The 13,545-nt window shown below is 44.3% G+C and overlaps 1 protein-coding gene and 1 long non-coding RNA gene across 2 annotated transcripts in view; one reads left to right on the top strand and one right to left on the bottom strand.

Annotated features, from left to right (window-relative positions):
• The window catches only part of tgfb2 (transforming growth factor, beta 2), a 21,972-nt gene extending 9,310 nt beyond the window's left edge, over positions 1 to 12,662 (top strand). Inside the window, exons 2-7 of the mRNA XM_034698609.1 lie at positions 3,390 to 3,553; positions 8,066 to 8,195; positions 8,279 to 8,389; positions 9,448 to 9,622; positions 9,723 to 9,876; positions 9,965 to 12,662. Coding sequence (XP_034554500.1) covers positions 3,390 to 3,553; positions 8,066 to 8,195; positions 8,279 to 8,389; positions 9,448 to 9,622; positions 9,723 to 9,876; positions 9,965 to 10,123 — 893 coding nt within the window. The 3' untranslated portion in view covers positions 10,124 to 12,662. The remainder of the gene's footprint in view (positions 1 to 3,389; positions 3,554 to 8,065; positions 8,196 to 8,278; positions 8,390 to 9,447; positions 9,623 to 9,722; positions 9,877 to 9,964) is intronic.
• The window catches only part of LOC117823417, an 11,338-nt gene continuing 7,536 nt past the window's right edge, over positions 9,744 to 13,545 (bottom strand). The window contains exons 3-4 of the long non-coding RNA XR_004633397.1: positions 10,360 to 10,470; positions 9,744 to 9,879 (exon numbers count right to left, since the gene is read on the bottom strand). This is a non-coding gene — a long non-coding RNA (uncharacterized LOC117823417). The remainder of the gene's footprint in view (positions 9,880 to 10,359; positions 10,471 to 13,545) is intronic.

Genomic DNA, 13,545 nt, shown 5'->3' with positions numbered 1-13,545 from the left:
AGCCCAAAAATCAACTTAAAGCTCTTCTGCAGCTCTGTAGATCAAATGTGGTCTGACTGTTGAAAAATTATGAACCTTTCGGTGTCAGGACAGATGTTTAAGGTTTTGTGTTTGAGCAGATGGCTGCTGCAGTGACAAATTTAAGGAAAGAACTTTTGGAGTCTGATATCCTCCTGAAAACATCCAAATACCAAAATGCCATTTTGATATGGCGCCATCCACTGTTAACCAGCTGTAAGTCTGATGTCACTCTCATCAGTGTCTTTAGTACTTTCATTTAGTTTCAACTTTATCGAGAGGATGGCTTGGGAGAGAGACACTCTCTGTTCCCTCTCCTTTTCCCTCTTCCCTTTGTTCCATCTCCTCTGTCCTCTTCCCTCTGTTCCATCTCATCTATCCTCTTCTCTCTGTCCTCTGTTCCCTCTCCTCTTTCCTCTCTCCTCTTCCGTCTGTCCTCTGTTCTCCCTCCTCCTCCCTCGGTCCTCTGTTCCCTCTCCTCTGTCTTCTTCCCTCTGTTCTCTCCTCTGTCCAATGATCTCTCTCCTCTTCACTCTGTCCTCTCCTCTTTCCTCTTTCCTCTGTTCCCTCTCCTCTGTTCTCTCCTCTGTTCCCTCTCCTCTGTTCTCTCCTCTGTTCCCTTTCCTCTTTCCCCTCTCTTCTGTCCTCTTCCCTCTCCTCTGTTCTCTCTCCTCTTCCCTCTGTCCTCTGTTCCCTCTCATCTTCCCTCTGTCCTCTATTCCATCTCCTCTTCCCTCTGTCCTCTGTTCCCTCCCCTCTTTCCTCTGCCCTCTCTTATTTCACCTGACTTCTGTTTTCTCATCTCTCCTCTATCCCCTTTCATGTGTCTCCTTTCCCCCTTTCCTCTGTCCTCTGTCCCCCCTCTCCTCTGATCCACTCTTCTTGACTCTGTCCTCACCTCTTTCCTCTGCCCTCTCCTCTCTCTCCTGTCCTCTTTCCTCTCTTCTGTTTCCTCTATTCTCTCCTGGGTCTTTGTCGTCTGTATGGTGTCCTTGGTCTTCTGTCCTCTCCTTTCCCCTTTCCCCTGTGTCTTCTGTCCTCTCTCCTTGGAGGAGCCTCTCGTTCAGGAGTGAGGAATTTAAAAGTAGGTCAAATATTTTCCCTGCAGTGGCTCCAGCTCTACGTCTGAGTTTCCATTCTCACATAGAATGATTCTGCTGCGGTGAAGATCTGAGTCTGAAACCTGCACGGACAAGCTGTAAGGAAACGCTTATATACGTTACTTTATACATATTTATACGTCTTTATATAAACACAGAGACAAGTTGAGGAAACGCTTATATACGTTAATTTATACATGCTTATACATTTTTGTATACACAGAGACAAGCTGAGGAAACACTTATATGTGTAAATCTATGCATGTTTATACATCTTTATATATACACTTATATGGGACTTATATCCCACCTGTCAGGTGGGGCAATGGTTGTCTCTCAGGCTGTGTCGAGAACACCTGTCAGGTGGGGCGATGGTTGTCTCTCAGGCTGTGAGGAGAACACCTGTCAGGTGGGGCAATGGTTGTCTCTCAGGCTGTGTCGAGAACACCTGTAAGGTGGGGCGATGGTTGTCTCTCAGGCTGTGTCGAGAACACCTGTCAGGTGGGGCAATGGTTGTCTCTCAGGCTGTGTCGAGAACACCTGTCAGGTGGGGCAATGGTTGTCTCTCAGGCTGTGAGGAGAACACCTGCCAGGTGGGGCGATGGTTGTCTCTCAGGCTGTGAGGAGAACACCTGTCAGGTGGGGCAATGGTTGTCTCAGGCTGTGTCGAGAACACCTGTCAGGTGGGGCGATGGTTGTCTCTCAGGCTGTGAGGAGAACACCTGTCTGGTGTGGCGATGGTTGTCTCTCAGGCTGTGAGGAGAACACCTGTAAGGTGGGGCGATGGCTGTCTCTCAGGCTGTGAGGAGATCACCTGTCAGGTGGGGCTATGATTGTCTCTCAGGCTGTGAGGAGAACACCTGTCAGGCTGCCTATCCGGCTGTTTGCAGAACACCTGTCAGGTAAGGTGAAGGCTGTCTCTCAGGCTGTGAGCAGAACACCTGTCAGGTGGGGCAAAGGCTGTCTCTCAGGCTGTGAGCAGATCACCTGTCAGGTGGGGCTATGATTGTCTCTCAGGCTGTGAGGAGAACACCTGTCAGGCTGCCTATCCGGCTGTGAGCAGAACACCTGTCAGGTGGGGCGATGGCTGTCTCTCAGGCTGTGAGCAGAACACCTGTCAGGTGGGGCAATGGCTGTCTCTCAGGCTGTGAGCAGAACACCTGTCAGGTGGGGCGATGACTGTCTCTCAGGCTGTGAGTAGAACACCTGTCAGGCTGCCTATCCGGCTGTTTGCAGAACACCTGTTTGGTAAGGCGATGGCTGTCTCTCAGGCTGTGAGCAGAACACCTGTCAGGCTGCCTATCCGGCTGTTTGCAGAACACCTGTTTGGTAAGGCGATGGCTGTCTCTCAGGCTGTGAGCAGAACACCTGTCAGGTGGGGCAATGGCTGTCTCTCAGGCTGTGAGCAGAACACCTGTCAGGTGGGGCAATGCTCGTCAGGCTGTGAGGAGAATACCTGTCAGGTGAGGCGATGGCTGCCTCTCAGGCTGTGAGCAGAACACCTGTCAGGTGGGGCAATGGTTGTCTCTCAGGCTGTGAGGAGAACACCTGTCAGATGGGGCGATGGTTGTCTCTCAGGCTGTGAGTAGAACACCTGTCAGGCTGCCTCTCCGGCTGTGAGCAGAACACCTGTCAGGTGGGGCGATGGCTGTCTCTAAGGCTGTGAGCAGAACACCTGTCAGGTGGGGCAATGCTCGTCAGGCTGTGAGGAGAATACCTGTCAGGTGAGGCGATGGCTGTCTCTCAGGCTGTGAGCAGAACACCTGTCAGGTGGGGCAATGGTTGTCTCTCAGGCTGTGAGGAGAACACCTGTCAGATGGGGCGATGGTTGTCTCTCAGGCTGTGAGTAGAACACCTGTCAGGCTGCCTGTCCGGCTGTTAGCAGAACACCTGTCAGGTAAGGTGAAGGCTGTCTCTCAGGCTGTGACAGAGTTGGACATACCTTGCTGTGTCTCTGCTGCTGACTAGGACTTCTCCTAGCACGTTTCATTTGATCTTGATCAGAGAGAGAATTAAAGTCACAGACTCTGTCTACGATCTTTGTGGAGAAGTCTTCTCTTACACCTTCATACCTACTGCAGTGTAGCAGGAAGTGTGTCTCTGTCTCCACCCTTCTGTGTGGATAGAGCTGACAGTCTCTCAGTCTCTTTCTCAGTCTGTCTTTCAGTCTATCTTTCAGTCACATTCCTCTCTTCTCTCTGCAGATGTGATCTCTCTCTCAGTCCGTCTCTCAGTCTATTTTTCAGTCACACTCCTCTCTCCTCTCTGCAGATGTGATCTCATCGCCCTCCTTTAACCCATATTTTCGGCGGTTAACATTTGATGTGTCTTCGATGGAAAAGAACGCCTCTAACCTGGTGAAGGCGGAGCTTAGGATCTTCCGTCTCCAGAACCCAGGAGCTCGAGTGTCTGAGCAGAGGATTGAGCTGTATCAGGTACACACCTCGTCTTTGGACACACAGCAGCATTAAACACTGTATACACTCTATAACAGAGAAGGAAGGGGCTCAGACTTCAGGTGGAGTTACTCTCTTACAACTGTGCCTCTAATCATTGAATATCTCTGACTACATCTGAAAACAACTAAGTAACGAACTAACTAACTTACAAACTAACTTACTAACCAACTAAATAATCAACTAACTAACTTATAAACTAACTTACTAACCAACTAACTAACTAACTAACTAACTAACTAACTAACTACATAACCAACCACCCACCCACCCACCCACCCATTCTCACTTCACTCACTCACTCACATCACTCACATCCCTCACTCACTCACTCACTCACTCACTCACTCACTTCACTTCACTCACTCACTCACTCATACCTCACTCACTCACTCACTACACTCGCTAATAACTAGAATAACTAACTAACTTAAAAATGTACTTACTACCCAACTAATTAACCAACCAACTAACTTACTAACCAAATAAATAACCACCTAACTAACTTACAAACTACTTACATACTTACTTTCTAACCAACTAAGTAACGTACTACTTACCAACTAACTCACTAACTAACTTACAAACTAACTAACTTACTAACTTAATAACTAACTAACCTACTGACTAACTTACTAATGAAGTAACTGACCTAATCACATAGGATGGAGTCCATGATTGTTTCACAATAGTTCCAAAAATTCTTACATAGAAGCTCCTATGAGTCAAAGTCCAGTATTGGTGAAGACCAGGTGTTAAGAGAAGACGAGATGATAGAAAAGACAATGGCCCTCATTTATCAAACGTGTGTACGACCATTTCCATGCAAAGGTCAGCATTTATCAATTTGTGCAGTGCAGCAAAGAAAATCTGGCTGGGGCTGAGAATTAGCACGTATTGGTACAGTGCATTTTTAGACAGACATAGAGAGGATCACAGGTTAATATTTAGATCGTTAAATTAGATGACACCTAAAAGGTATTTTTTGTTTCACTCTCTATCAAGCACTGCAAAATGCTTTTGAAATGATGTTGAGCAGCGCAAGCTGTCAGCTGATTTCTTCCTATAACAAATGTGTGCTTTCTGTATCAATTTACAGTGCGTAGCAACACTCCTGTGTGCACAGTTAACTCTCTATAGAAAATATTGTTGGTGATTTAAACAGGAAAACACAAATATGTAAATTTACTGGAGGAAACTGAATTAAACTTCAGCGTTTGAAATAGTGTGAAAGATGTGATTGATGACAGGACTTACCTTGAAGACGATTGTTTTACTCATGACTATTTTATTGAATGGATCACCTGTGTGGGGCAGCTGACCATTTAAGTACAAAAACACTCATTCACATGTGATCAAAACCTGTGGGCACGTCTGGAGTTATTAATAATTACCGGTTTGCCGCATGCGTAATTGCACACAAGTGATTTCTTGCCCAGGCTAGGTGTTGCAAAATGACCACAGTCAGAGTTAATTGAAAACAATTGGATGGTTAACCACTGTGTGGTCTACAATATTGAATATTTTCCATCAACTGGATCAGACACGGCGCAGGTTAACCTGTGCCCCCTGCACCCCGACACAGACCAAGCAAGTGCTGCCACTCCCCCCTTACAGTACACAGAGACAGTTTCAGGCTGGGGTCTCCAGTGCAGGTTGTTTTGAGAGCAGCCCCATGTTTTTTTTTCAGCAATCTTAAGGTCTGCAGTTTTTTTCCCCTGAATATAAAGAATTACTTCTATTGAGGGCTCTAAAAGCTTTACAACAGGGATGAATAAGTTCAGATTTCAAACCCATGTTGTTGACTACTGCAGTGACTTTCATCCAGACGTGGTTTTTCTGACTCTCGTAATGCCTCTTTTCTGGCTGCCAAACAACACAGTTGTATGTTTCTACCTCCGTTGCTATGGTGTCGATATCCAGATCAGACATTTTTCCTGTTTTTTTGACGTATAGCATCCCTCCATGTCAAAAAGCCAATGTCACGATGATTCCCTCTACATCTGCACATCACAGACGGTCAAGATACAACACTAACTAACTAACCAACCAACTTACTTACTTAACTAAATAACTTACAAACTAATTTACAAACTGACTAACTAACTAACCAACTAACTAACCAACTAACTAACTAACTAACTAACTAACTAACTAACTAACTAACTAACTAACTAAACGACCAACTAACTAAACGACCAACTAACTAACCAACCAACTTACTTACTTGATAACTAAATAACTTACCAACTAATTACAAACTAACTAACTAACTAACTAACTAACTAACTAACTAACTAACTAACTAACTTACAAACTAACCAACTTACTAACTTACAAGCTAACATACTAACGAACCAACCAACCAACTTACTGAATAACTTACACACTAACTTACCCACCAACTAGTTAACCAACCAACTAACTCACTTACTAACAAACTAAATAACTAGCTGAAGTAATCACCTTCACAGCTTTTCTGTTGAACGTTCATCCATGTACTGATTGATTTATCCTAAAGAGTAAAGATCTGTGCCTCTGTTAGAGGCTTCAGTGTTATCTGAATCATAGTCCTCCTCCATGTCCGCTCCATCACAGGAAGCCTGACTACACCCTACCTGACGTTCACCTGTTAACATCACCTTACCTGTAAAACTGACGGGGGGCTGCCTCCTCAACAGGTAGTGTTTTATCCTCAGATGCTGCAGACTGAGAGCTGCTCAGGTTTCCTGCTGCCACAGATACCTGCTGCTCTCCAGCCTCCCTCCCTGACTCCTCATTAACACAAAATGATCTGGAGTTACCAGAAACAACACAACAACATCAGCTGTGGATCTCGTTCTCCAGCAGCTCGCTCAGTTTAAACCAAGCGGCAACCTCCGGTCTAAAAATATTATCCAATGCGGAAGTGTTAAAAGCTGTAGTTCATCGAGGATCCGCTTGAGGCTGGCTCCGGAAGTACCGGAAGTCACATACACATGAATGGAAAAAGGACGATCTTTACAGCAGAAATAAACATGTTTACAGCCTGGTACAAAAGACGAGTGGAGTTTGAATATCTCATTTCCTGATGTGCTCTCACTGTGAGGGGGATGAATTTTTTTCTAACGCGGCAATTTTGAAGATATTGAGATTACGAGTCTTCCAATGAGAGGCACAGCTGCCTGTTGGAACACTGCAGCTGTTGGTTTGGAGGCTCAAACTCTGCCTCTTTACGTCACACTGGCTCGACAGAAGCAATATGGCTGCTGCCGATGATTGGCCTCAAAACAGCTCTTCAGAAACAGATGGGTGACGTCACGGATACTACATCCATATTTTATACAGTCTATGGTTTAAACAGAGGAAAAACAGATATGGTGTTTCTGTCTCACTGCCCTCTCCTGGTCTGGTGGTGTAGTGCAATTACTTTTTTTTTCTCTATTCATCACTGGCTTGATTTAATTATCTTTACGGACAGGCCTCGTTGGAAACCAAGCCAACAACGGACCAGAGGAACCATTTAGGCCCTTGAAGAGTAGTCCCTAGGATTAACGGTGGAAAAGCACCCAGAGAAGAGAGAGAGAGAGAGAGAGAGAGAGAGAGAGAGAGAGAGAGAGAGAGAGGAGAGAGAGAGAGAGAGAGAGAGAGAGAGAGAGAGAGAAAGAAAAGAAAGAGAGGTCTGGGCTAGCTAGGTCAGTGTCTGCAGGTTGGTATAATTCCGGGAGTCCTATAATCTTTCCTCCCACACATCGCCTCATCATTACACTTCTCTGTCTTCAGCTCTGACTCTCCTGTTTGTGTCATAGCTTCAGCGTCTGTCTGGTTTCTCACAGAGCGCTGCAGGAAAAGTGTTTTACACATTAGTGTGAGAGGAGCCAACACAAACACACGGATCTGAAGGACAGCAGAATAACAGCAGTATGTCCAGCATCTGGTTACACTCTCACTGCTGCTCCAAGACCTGACTAATCGATCACAGAGAGGAGAGCAGGCTCACACTACCACCTCCAAAAAACAAAAGACCCCTCTGATGCTCCCAGACCTGACTAATCGATCACAGAGAGGGGAGCAGGCTCACACTACTACCTCCAAAAAACAAGAGCCCTCTGCTGTTCCAAGACCTGAATAATTGATAAATGAGAGGAGAGCAGATCAGAGAATCAGGTTTTTGCAGTCTGGCAGTTGAGGGGGATCACTTGGAGCTCAGAGGACTCGTGGCCGGAAGGTTGGGGAGTTCTGATTAGTATCTCTGTCATCTATGGGCACAGACTTAGCTCAGCACGTAGAGCAGATGCCCCATGTACAGAGGCCACAGTCCTTGTCGCTCTGGTCGTTGGTAATTTCCTGGTCTTGCATGATTTTGAGGATATCATCTCTCTCTCTCCCAACATTTTCCCGCTCTCAAGCTGTCCTTTCTATGAAAGGCCCAAATAATATCATGAAATAAAAAAAAGTGTCTCTGTAATCTTGTTATCATCTTTGACCTGTCCTGTTCTGTTCTGTTCTCAGATTTTAGGACACAAAGTGACGGCCCCGACTCAACGGTACATCGACAGCAAAGTGGTCCGCACTCAGACCGAGGGAGAGTGGCTGTCGTTTGACGTGACGGAGGCAGTGAGTGAATGGCTTAACCACAGAGGTGAGAGGATGGTCTTCATCCCCCTTCATCAGTTATATACGTTATGCTGATTGATCTGCTTAATCTTTCTAATCTCTCCACAGACAGAAACAGTGGGTTCAAGCTCAGCCTGCACTGTCCCTGCTGCACATTTGTACCATCCAACAACTACATCATTCCCAACAAGAGTGAGGAGCTGGAGGCGCGCTTTGCAGGTGACTTCATCAAACTTTGTTAGATTATGCTTTGCTAAAGTCTGAGAGGAAGTGATGTTGTTATATCATCTATCAGACAGGTTGAAGACACTTGCATACACCTCAGCTAGTCAAGTACTTGTCCTGGCTCTCTGTAGAGGCCTGCAGCTTTGCCTGGGTTGTGGCTGGGATTGTTACCATGGTCAGCGAGCAGAGACTTTGCTGAGCTTGTTGGGCTTGTAGGTCTGAATAGTTCAGTTCACTTTCAGTACAAACTGTACTGGGTGAATTAATTCATAACTCAGGGGTTTAGAAGACATAAAGATGAAGAGTTTTGTATAATTAAAGGCTCAGCTGACTTGACTTACAGGCGGGCATGCTGTAGATGTTAGCCTAGAGGGGGACTTAAGGAGACTACGTCCAGGTGTTATACAGTCTATGGTCAGATGTCAGGGATACTCCAGATACCCTGCTCATACCCCTACTGTCGGTGCTCTTGAGGTGGTCCTCTACATCAGTGCTTCTCACAGTGGGGGTAGGGACCCCTTGGGGATACTGATGGGGGGTCACAAGATGCCGTCCAACATAAAATTAAAATCGTTAATGGTTTAAAATGTCACACCTCAGTATTTTCCAGTCATAATAATTATCGAAATGTATTGCAAAATAGTAGTTACATTCTGAATAAATACATTTTAGATTGTTATTGTTTGTGTAACCACCGCCTGACGGCACAGTGGGGTCTCTGTCACTGTTATTTAGGGGCTGAAAGTTTGGGGAGCCCCTCTACAGATGTCTGTTGGCGTGTTTGGCCCTGGCTGTTGATATTCTAGACCACAGGTCCTCTGTCCTCTCTCTGACTGTCTCTCCCCGGTTTGGTAGATCTGTGTCAACACCAGTAGTGTTTGGTTGGATAGAGATTAAACTGATCTGAGGTCTGCTTAATTAACACCCTCAGATACATGACGGTAATGTCCAGCACATGAGTCTTTCCAGTAGTGAGGAGAGAGGGTGTCAGGGTAAAGATGGAGCTCTGTAGGAAGTTCCTCATCAGCTCAGGAATCTCTGGTGTCTTTCAGGTATTGATGACAGCTTTATTCATGGCGGTGATCTGAAGGTGTTTAAGAAGCGGCGGCAAGGCTCTCGGGCTCCTCACCTGCTCCTCATGCTGCTGCCTTCATACCGGCTAGAGTCCCAGTCACAGCACAAGACTCACAGATCCAGGAGAGCCCTGGATGCTGCCTACTGCTCCAGGTACATACCTGGAATGTAAAACCTTTTCCTATTTGGAGAGGACCTGAAGAGCTCCATGAAACAGTTTGTCTGATTGCTGCTGTCCTTCATGTCTCTGCAGAAACGTCCAGGATAACTGCTGCTTACGGTCTCTCTATATCGACTTTAAGAAGGACCTGGGCTGGAGGTGGATCCACGAGCCAAAAGGCTACGAGGCTAACTTCTGTGCTGGAGCCTGTCCATACCTCTGGAGCGCGGATACCCAGCATTCCAAGGTACTGTATGAAGACAGGGTCAAAGGTCAAACAGACAGTGGGTTAGAGATGCAGTTATTCATGGTAGACTCTGGCTCTTGTGTTCCAGGTGTTGGGTTTGTATAACACCATCAACCCTGAAGCATCAGCGTCGCCCTGCTGCGTGTCCCAGGACCTGGAGCCCCTCACAATCCTCTACTACATCGGCAAGACCCCCAAAATAGAGCAGCTCTCCAATATGAAGGTCAAATCCTGCAAGTGCAGCTAGGAGCCTGTGCAACCGAGCAGACTCTGTCCTTCATTCACGCAAACATAGATGGACCAAGGGGCCGCCACAGTACCACAAACCTGACTGTGATATCTGAGATACGCTGTGACTGTGTTTGTGACGGCTTCATTACACAAAGACTGGAGCTCTACCAGAGATCTTCATGGTGAATCCTGGCTGCTCTGAGTTAGTTGTACAGCATCAAGATCTGTTTAATACCATGCAGGTTTTCATACCTCCAGACCTCCTGTCCTGGAGAATCTGTGTGTTGGCCGGTTTCAGCAGATGTCTAAATAACAACGCTCTGATGAGGAAAACCAGGCTGAATCATGATGGTCCTGCAGCAGCTGGAAAAACAGGAAATAATGAACACATATTCACACATGACCTGGGCAGCTCTACAGACTGATCTTTGGGTGAAATTTTATAAACCTGAAATTAATTGTTTGTCCATAGACCGTTTGCTAGACGTGGACGTGGCCACAGCAGCATTTTCATCAGTTTGTTCACTTCCCTCTTGAAATCTGAAACTCAGCATGTGGGCTGTTGGCATTTTGGTTTTTGGGAAAGGAGGTGACTCTAACTGAGTGAGAAGATGGAAACACAGGCAGCCCTAGCTGACAGGTGAGGACCTGTTAGAACTCAGATGTCCCCTGTCAAACTCCTCCCCCTCTGACTTCTCCCATGCCTGACCCCTCCCCTGTCGGACCCCTCTCCCAGCTCCTCCCCTATCAACACCGCTCCTGACCCATCCCCATTGACTCCTCCCTGTCTGACTCTGCCCCCACTTCCTGCTCTCTGTGACTCTGATCATCATTTACTAAATGAACATCATGCTGTGTTGAAGAAGAAACCAGAGATTGAGACCATAAAATGATTAATGTTTACTGAGGGAATGCATCAGCTGAGGAGGAGGAGGAGGAGGAACATTTTCTGTAGACTGATATACAATCAGAGGAGTCGCCCCCTGCTGGACATTAAAGTTACCTTTACAATGGTTCCACTTATATAAACACAAGGCTACGTCCATGTCTTACACACGGTCTATGCTGGAAGCAGAATATGGTAAAGACCGTTTAGTGCCTTCAGGTGTGATACTGCTGACGGCCCCCAGGCTTCAGTTTAAAATCATTTGATGGTATGAAGAGGTTTGTTACTAATAGCATCATCATCAGCTGGAGGAACACACACCTGACACTACCCTCACACAAACCTGACACACACCTCACACACACCTGAACACACACCTAAACACACAGACTGAAATATGTTGAAGGTTAAATGATGTGACTGATTTCATACCTGTGTGACATCACTGACCCGGCATTCACACACACACACACACACACACACACACACACACACACACACACACACACACACACACACACACACACACACACACACACACACACACACACACACACACACAGAAAGACCACATCGAACATATCCATCATACTACAGACTAGTCTCCAGAGCCTGGTCTCCTTGGTTCACCGAGGTTTACAGAGTGTTGTTAAAGAAGAGCTGGTTAACAGGAAACATGTCTCTGTTTGAAATGTTCTGCTGCTTCAGGTTTAAAATGAACATTTATTTTTATAATGATTTACAAATCTACACAGTCTGTTTATATAAACATGTTACACAGCATACAAGGAACCTTTTTGGTACTGGGGCCTTAAGAACTGGTTGTTATGATAAGTGAGAGGAGAGAAAGCCCATGTCACAATACCTAAAGGATTCTGAATGTTCTTACAGAGCTCTGATTTTGTGTCTGCAGGACACACTTTTATTGAAGTGATTTTCAGTGAAACTGCTCATATTTGTTAGGGTTTGTTTGTTTGTTTTTTGTTATTTTTATTACTTAATATTTATTTATTTTGATTGTTTCAGTTTAATTGCTGTTTTTTGTCATTTCTTTTTGTTTGTTACATTTTTTTTGTTTGATTTTTATTTTATTTTATTTTATTTCAGTTGTTTCTGTTCAATTTTATTTTGTATTTTTTGATTCCTGTTTTTGTTTTTGGTCTGTTTGTTTGTTTCTGTTTATTTTTATTTGCTTTCATTTATTTCAGAAATGAGGAAAGTTCATTAAACACTGAAAACATCCTCATTACATAATGTAAACATCAATATAAAAACATCTGTTCATTCGTTATGATAAAGGCGGTACACTCTTTGAATCTTTGTATTTAATAGTCACGTAACAGCGGCCTGTGACTCCATTTCCCATGATTCAGTGGGTTAAACATAATCAGCTGAATGGATGAAGCCAGTCTCCTTCGGGACAAACTGTGTTAATGTTTTTATTTATTTAGACAAAGAAAGACAAAGAAACATGTTTGGAAAAGATGAAGTTCAAATTCATTTACATTTCAGAGTATGAATACTGAATTATAAAGCGTACTTATGACATTTATATTACCATCAGAGTTAGCTTCATTTCTTAGAAAAAACAGAAATGTGTGTTACCTTCTGCGTGTTTTATTATACAGATTATGAAACAGACGTTTTAAAGACGGATTAAATAATGCTTTGTTACTTCCACCAGGTTATTATAATTATTATTATTATTATTATTATTATTATTATTATTATTATTATTATTGTTATTATTATCATTATTATTATTATTATTATTATTATTATTATTGTTATTATTATCATTATTATTATTATTATTATTAGTAGTAGTAGTAGTAGTAGTAGTAGTAGTATTTTTATCATTTTTATTATTATTGTGTTCAGTACATTAGGTTCAGTGTGTCAAATCGTTTTAGTATGGTGATGAAGATGAAGTTGGGTTAGGGTTTTTCCCCTGGACAGTGTGGAGGGTTTACCTGGACAGGTTGGTAGAGTAGTGATCAGTGATCAGGGCTGGATGTTAAAAAGGTAAAAGATAAAGTTTGAGAACACTAATTATAAGAAACCTAACGTCTGCTTAATAAACAACAAATCAGAAGCCAGCTCTCACTCTGTTGTCACTGTCGACATGTCGTTAACTTCTGTCTGAGAAAACACGTTTAACACACACATACACACACATACACACACACACACAAACACACACACACACACACACACACACACACACACACACACACACACACACACACACACACACACACACACACACACACACATACACACACACAGGTACTTCATTGTGTGTGCTTGTGCACACAAGTCCAGGAGAAACACGAGGATCTTAATGCTCTGGTATTATCTGTGAATGTCAGGGTTCATCAGACTCATGCATGGGTCCGGCTGAACAGCTGTCCCCATCAATCAAACAGACTGAAACTCCAGGCCTGAGGGAGGGGTAATGTCTATTCATCAAAGACACAACAGAGAGACAAACAAAGACAAAATAAATACAGTACAGAGAGACGACAAAGGCACAAACAAAGACAAAACAA

Source organism: Notolabrus celidotus, chromosome 12 (assembly GCF_009762535.1).
Source record: "Notolabrus celidotus isolate fNotCel1 chromosome 12, fNotCel1.pri, whole genome shotgun sequence".
Classification (NCBI taxonomy): Eukaryota; Metazoa; Chordata; class Actinopteri; order Labriformes; family Labridae; genus Notolabrus; species Notolabrus celidotus.
The sequence above is the reverse complement of the archived record's forward strand: the minus strand, read 5'-3'. Positions and strand labels throughout refer to the sequence as shown.